Source organism: Periplaneta americana, chromosome 7 (genome assembly GCF_040183065.1).
Source record: "Periplaneta americana isolate PAMFEO1 chromosome 7, P.americana_PAMFEO1_priV1, whole genome shotgun sequence".
In the NCBI taxonomy this organism is placed as follows: Eukaryota; Metazoa; Arthropoda; class Insecta; order Blattodea; family Blattidae; genus Periplaneta; species Periplaneta americana.
The window spans coordinates 177,534,213-177,541,055 of NC_091123.1; the positions used below are offsets into that span (position 1 = coordinate 177,534,213).

The window sequence follows — 6,843 nt, forward strand, 5'->3', positions numbered from 1 at the left end:
ACAAAGTGAACAAATTTTATTTTTATATTTTCACAATGTTAAGCGAAGTGAATACTGGCTTAAGTTAAAACTGATACTAAAATGCGCAAGAAATTATGTTTATCATTTATTATGCCTTTTCTGTGGAGAATTTGTAAAGAATTGAAGCGGTGTTGAGATAAAAGAAAATATTCCTAAGATATAGTATTTAGAATTTTCTTCAGTTGAGTAAGAAGTCCTGCCATTTTTGTGTCTTTTTGTCAATAATTCAATTCTTCAAGAAGTTGACTCTTTTAATTCTCATGACTATGAAAAATGTGCGTTGAAGAAACACATGTCTATGAAAATATAAAAATTTATAAATATGGAAACAATTCCAAATATGGTACTTCTGATAGTAAGTTTGTAATTTAAAAAAAAAATTGAATTACTTAATGTTGCTTTAACATATAACAAAAGTCATATTGTGACATTCTTTATATTATAAACTTAAGTTCGTATTGTCTCCTCAAGATGATATTTTCATACATTCAGTTTCGAAACCCTTTCAGTGGAAAGGCTCACTTGGCTCAAAATTAATAAAACTTTGGCAAGAGCATTAATAGTATATGAATGCATGCTTGAACTGTAAAGAAATAAGATTATCCACTCACAACAGCAGAAAAAGCTAGATATTCACTGTTGGATCATAGAAGAAATTTGGAAATCTGGAAAGAATTACATATGCAGCCAATTTTGGACTTTAGATTGAATTGGATACAGCATGTAAAGTAAGGTTACCAGATTTTTTTTTCACAATTTTCGGGGACAGATATCGATTTATAAAAAAAACTACCTTTAACATTTCTATTAGTTTGCCTTTCACTTACACATCTTCAATCAATCAATATTCCCATCATTCCTAGATGGAACATAGGGCTCTCAGAAAGCTTCTCCATCTGACTCTATTCCTGGCCAACACCTTAATCTCACTCCATGTCTTCCCCATCATTTTTGCTTCTGTGAGAACAGTTCGTTTCCATGTTATCTTGGGTCTGCCAATTCCTCTGCTGCCCTGCGGATTCCAATCCAATGCCTTCCTGGCGGGGTCATCTGGAGGTCGGCGAAGTGTATGTCCCAGCCATCCCCACTTCCTATGCCGAATTTCAAATTCAACTGGTTTTTGTTTAGTTTCTAACCATAGGTTTTCGTTGGATATCTGGACCGGCCAGAATATTTTTAATATGTTTCTCAAACATCTATTAATAAAAACTTGTAGTTGATTGATATTAGTTTTGGTTATTTTCCAGGTTTCACAGCTCATCATAGGGTCCATCCGGCTTTTGCTATTGAGAGTTTAAAAAATCAGCTATTTTAAGGTGAATAGGTGATTAGCCTATTTACACACCTTAAAGAATTAAAATACTCATTCTGTTTACACATTAAAAATATTAATTCTACTTAACGGTACTACTTAAACTGCTGATATTTTCAGAAGAATGAATTTTTTAAACAGATCTTTGAATTCCAATTTTGCAGCAAATTCCTGACAGGTCATGTTGAAGTTGGTTAAAATAGTAAGCATAGCTCGAACAGTTTCTAAGCTCATTCTAGGTTTTTTTAGATCTCCACAGCATGTTCATAGAAGAAAAAAAATGTTCTTCACTGAACATTACTTCCAGGAAGATGCGGAGATTTTTCGAGCAACTTCTGGAATTGTACATAGGAAATCATTTTCTCTAAGAAATTAAAAAAAAAATTCACTCCATTTTTTTTTTCAGCAAAGATCTGCATTGTCTTCTTTATAGCATAAGCATCAAATAATCAATATGAAGTACTTTAGAAAATTATATGCATACCTCATCAGCAATGCAAGTCGATGGCATTTATGTGTGCTTAAATGCGACAGGCTCATGTCAGTAGATTTACTGGCATGTAAAAGAACTCCTGCGGGACAAAATTCCGGCACACCGGCAATGCTGATATAACCTCTACATTTGCGAGCGTTGTTAAATAAACCATAATTTAATTTAATTTATAATGTTCTGTAAATATGATTTTCTGATATTGTCCCTAGCACAAATGTATTTAAGTTTGACTTTAAAACCTTTGAATCAATCCACATTTTTGTAGTGACCCTTTGTTATGGACATATTTATAGAAAAAAATTCTTGCATTTGTTTTCATAGCACTACAGCAACAGATACCATACACACCATCATTACGCATGGAAGTATTGCTCTATGCTTTTGTGACTTCAATACTGGAATTAGGTGGTGTGGTCACCCCATACACTGACCACTTTTTACCTCTGGGAAAGAAATGGTACTCAATTTCATAGGAGGCTTAGTGAATTCCAGAGCCGATTTGGAAGTTTTGGTAATGAAAAAATCCCGAACTAGCCAGGATTGAACCCGGAATCTTTCACTTCACAGCCAGTTGTTTGCCAGCTGAGCTATCCTCTATCGTAATAGTAATATGCGTTACAAGAGTGGTATGTTGAAGTTTTCATGTTCGAGGAAAAGTTTGAAGTGAAACGTAGTTGAGCTTTTTTAATTTCCGAGAATTGAAAGAAAACATACCGCTCATGTATCGTATATTATTTTGTGCAAAGATCGTTTATTATATACCTGAAAGAGGAATTTCTAATTAGTTGCAATGAAATCTCCATCTTGGTTTCTGTTCAATGACGGCAAATTTGCAAAACAAAAATATCTATCTTCAACATTGTTGCTTTAAAATGTTTTCTGTGTTTACTATACTCCAGCAGGCCGTGATATACGTCTGTCTTTTTTTTTTCCCCAGTCTATAAATGCGAACTTAAATGGTAAGGTTATGTAATGATTTAGAGTTTACTTAATTTTTGCAAATATTTAAAAACAATAATTAACAGTGCAATTTAGGTGAAATTGCAGTGGTAAGTTTCCAATTTATAATTATTACTATATTGAACGTCTCTAAAAATAATATGTTAAAAGCCTAAAGCAGTAAAATCAATATGTCACTTAAGCGGTAAGAAGAGGGAAATTGTTATGTGTATTAGGTTGGGAATACTGAATGTGGAATTTTAGATTTTCCGGGGATTGGTTTTGTGCGGAAACCAAGCAAATACGCACGATCTCGCACAAACACGTATTACTTAATCTAAACATGAATATAAACATAGTATACGTACCGGAATTTGACACCAGTGGGATTTGCACAGATGTTTTGAATTTTCTAACGGCCTTCATAAACAAAAGCTTTAAAAGATCTCAGTAAAACAATATAACAACTACCTTCACATCCAAACTGTATAAACGCTTACTGCAAATAACATCAGAAAGAATACTTACTTAATGAAATAAAAAAATCACAGTGTGTTGTGTTTGTAAACATCATTACTGTCAAAGTGGAGTGCTGATATATTTGCCAATTTCCTGCTTTATTGCACATTCACAAGGAGTCGTAGTTCATAGGTCGTGGGATCATGGTTCAAATTCCATGAGATAGTTCACATTGTTTTTCAGACTTCATTGAACTTCATTAGAATCTTCTTCCTCTTAAGTCAGCTATCCACTTTTCAGCGGTTGCTTTTAAAGGCTGGTTCACAATAAACCGGGAACGAGAACCAGAACGAAAACGAGAAGCAGAGGACGTGAATATGAAAATTTTTGATTCACAATAAACCGAGAATGTAGACGACTATGCATATCGATATGTATGTCAATAACGATATGTAAAGTCGATATTATGCATTCTGATGTTATTTGTGTATAATTGACCACTGGCGTTCTCTCATGAGTACAAGGCAGCCAACATAAACACAGGTTAACCAGCTTCGAAATTTCAACTGAAACATTTCATTAGGTGCGGTACTATAATATGCCCATGCATCTTTATTATCACAACCTATTTTAAGTCTACCATAACGTAAAATAATTAGAGAAGAAACATTTGTAATAGAACAAAAATGAACACAACAGTAGTTATTGAATTGAAGCATGAATATGTAGTGTGTAATACAACCAATACAGTAATAAAATATGATTCGCTTCCGATCGGTGTTCAAAGATGCAGCTATTGAAAGCCACGTATTCTCCTTCATTTTCTCATCTTTATACGAGGCATGCCGCTTATCGTAAACGTGAGGATTTTCCTCAACACTCAAAATTAGAATCTCATCAAATAAAACTTGCTCCATGATGCACAGCACAGAACAAAATAATGCATAGGTTATGTCACGGTCTTCTTGCTACAAAATATACGACGACAAAATAGCTTTTAGATGGCAATAGAATGAATCTAGTGGGCTGTGATCGGAAACGTGAACGCCAAAGTTGAAACTTGGCCAACTCTCCGATCCCGATCCCGGGCTCCGGCAAGCTTTTCGTTATTTGTGAATGCTCACATTTAAATGTACACATTTTAACAATTTTACTGTTTTCGTTTTCGTTCCGATTCTCGTTTCCGGTTTATTGCGAGCCAGCCTTAATTCCTGTCTGCCATAAGGATCTATCATTCCACTGTCCATCTTCTAAGTCGAATTTAATCATGACTTTTTTCACACCACCACACCAACTTAAACGAGTCCTTTCTCTTTTCCTTCTTCCTGTGGGGGACCAATGAATTATCTGTCTGGGCCATCTATCCTCCTCCATTCTTTGTACATGTCCGTACCACTGCAGTATCCGTTTCTCATCCCAGTTTCTTCTGCTTCCATCTCTGCTCTAATAAAATCATTTCTTACATGCTGCAACCGAGACACTCTCATACTTCGACGTAACCCATCCATCTCAGTGCTCTCAAACTTTTTCCTCCATCTATCATTCAAAGTCCAACACTCTGACCCATACAAAAAGACACTCTCTACCATTGTTTTCAAGATACGTTTTTTAGTTGCTTTTGTCATTTCTCTGTTCCAAAGGATACCATTCAAGGATCTAGTTATTTTTCTCGCTTGGCTGATTCTATTATCTATGTCAGGCATGTCAATTGATGCCCATAGGAGCAAGCGCGCGCTTTAGAGCCCAGGAGAGCTTGAGTGCTTTATAGCGGAAAAGTAAGAGAGACGAAAGAGGCAGTATATGCCACTTGGTCGAGCTATATTCAGGGATGGCCAGCACTGGTTCAATAGATAAAAGGAAGAGAACTTATTAAAACTGTATCCATGGTAATTTTTAGATTTGCCTGAGAAGTATAAGTGCATTATAAGAATGTAAGTTTTAATTTTAATGCTCATTTTTCACAAGTTTGATTTTTTTAATTCAAAAGAAATATTTTCTCAACTTTTCTTATAGAAAAGTGAAATTTTCAGGTATAGGCCTATTTATTTAGTAGCCTTACAGAATGTTTTCGTAAATCTAATATACCGTATATACATATTACTGAAGATAGTGTATTGAACATTTTTAAAATATTTGCATGGAAATTGTTTGTAAGGAAATGAATTAACAAAGCAACTACTGTTACATCATAAGCAGAAGATGCGTGCCCATGTGTTGTAAAAATGTCAGCTCTATAGCTTCAGCACATTTCGAGAAAATAATTTAATATTCTGATGATAGGAAGTTGCTCACAATTAATATCACCTTAAAAGCATAATGCGATAAGAGTTTTGTTATGTAATATTAGTTACACTTAAAACATATACAGAACCTAGGTAACTTTACTTTGTACTGTAATATTGTTTTGATTAGTTTATTGATTACTTTTGCTAAAGATACCATCAATATCAATTCCAACTTATCATGTCATACTCAATCTCTTTCTTTATGAATGATGTCTTTCATTCACTTAAGGGGACACTCAACTTAAAAATTGGAGAAAAAGTGTCATAGAAATGAAAAATTAAATTTCTACATTAATTTACGTGACAGAACTAAATCAATATGCAGAATTCTTCCCATATTCATTGAGAAGTCACAGTCAAATGCACAAAGCCAAAAAATAAAATATAATTGAAAGTGATATTTCAATTAATGATTGATTAAAAATTGAAATATTTTGTATTTTGAAAAGTATTGGATCTAATGAGCTGAGATTTTGCATGTTACTTTCCATGTGTATATTAAACCTTTTCTCCAAATTTGAAAAAGATTGGTCAAATAGGAAAAAAGTTCCAAAATATAGTTGAGTGTCCCCTTAATACAGTATAATATTATACTACTATGGAATTTAAGTGAATATTCTTTCTTAACTCTTTATTATGTTATTAACATTTAAAACACAAGTGCAATATTAAGAAATCAGTGTTAGTACTTTTGTTTTACAGACAATATAGATAATATCAAACAGAAAGAAGCCATATAAAAATAACGACATAAAATTTCACGTTCCGTTTGAAGTTTGTGCACCACTGTTTTCTTAATCCAACAGGTTGCTTATTCATATACACAACCCTTCCTCTTTCCATACTTAGCGCTTGATGCCCGCGCACGACGTCAAGGTCAGAAAAATGCGCTTGCTTTGACATCACTGATCTATGTCCTTTTGACAAGTACCAGAACTATCTATAATTGATCCTAAATATTTAAACTGACTGACATTCTTAATTGTTACACCATTTACAACCAAGTCCTCTCCCTTCCCTCCAACAACCATATAGAATCTCGAACCATAATTAAATAGGGTTATCTTATGCTATATTCAAATAGTTATCTATTGATTTTGATGTAAAACGTTTATGTGCTTCACATTTGGGGAATCTGGTCAGTTTCTATTAATACAGTGATGTCACCGAAGCGTGCTATATCACACCAGTGATATTCGTACTCAAATAGGGAAGATTAATAAATGTATGGTGTGTAAAGACAGAAATAGTTAATTTTAAAGTATATAACTGTGGTATTAATTTCCAAATGAATAAAGTTCTCTGTATTATCTATATATATATCATTTGAACTG

The 6,843-nt window shown here is 33.6% G+C and overlaps 1 protein-coding gene across 1 annotated transcript in view; it reads right to left on the bottom strand.

Moving 5' to 3' along the window:
• Positions 1–3,257, bottom strand: part of LOC138703792 (alanine--glyoxylate aminotransferase 2, mitochondrial) — a 54,859-nt gene extending 51,602 nt beyond the window's left edge. The window contains exon 1 of the mRNA XM_069831976.1: positions 3,134–3,257. Coding sequence (XP_069688077.1) covers positions 3,134–3,191 — 58 coding nt within the window. The 5' untranslated portion in view covers positions 3,192–3,257. The remainder of the gene's footprint in view (positions 1–3,133) is intronic.
• Positions 3,258–6,843: the final 3,586 nt, after the last annotated feature.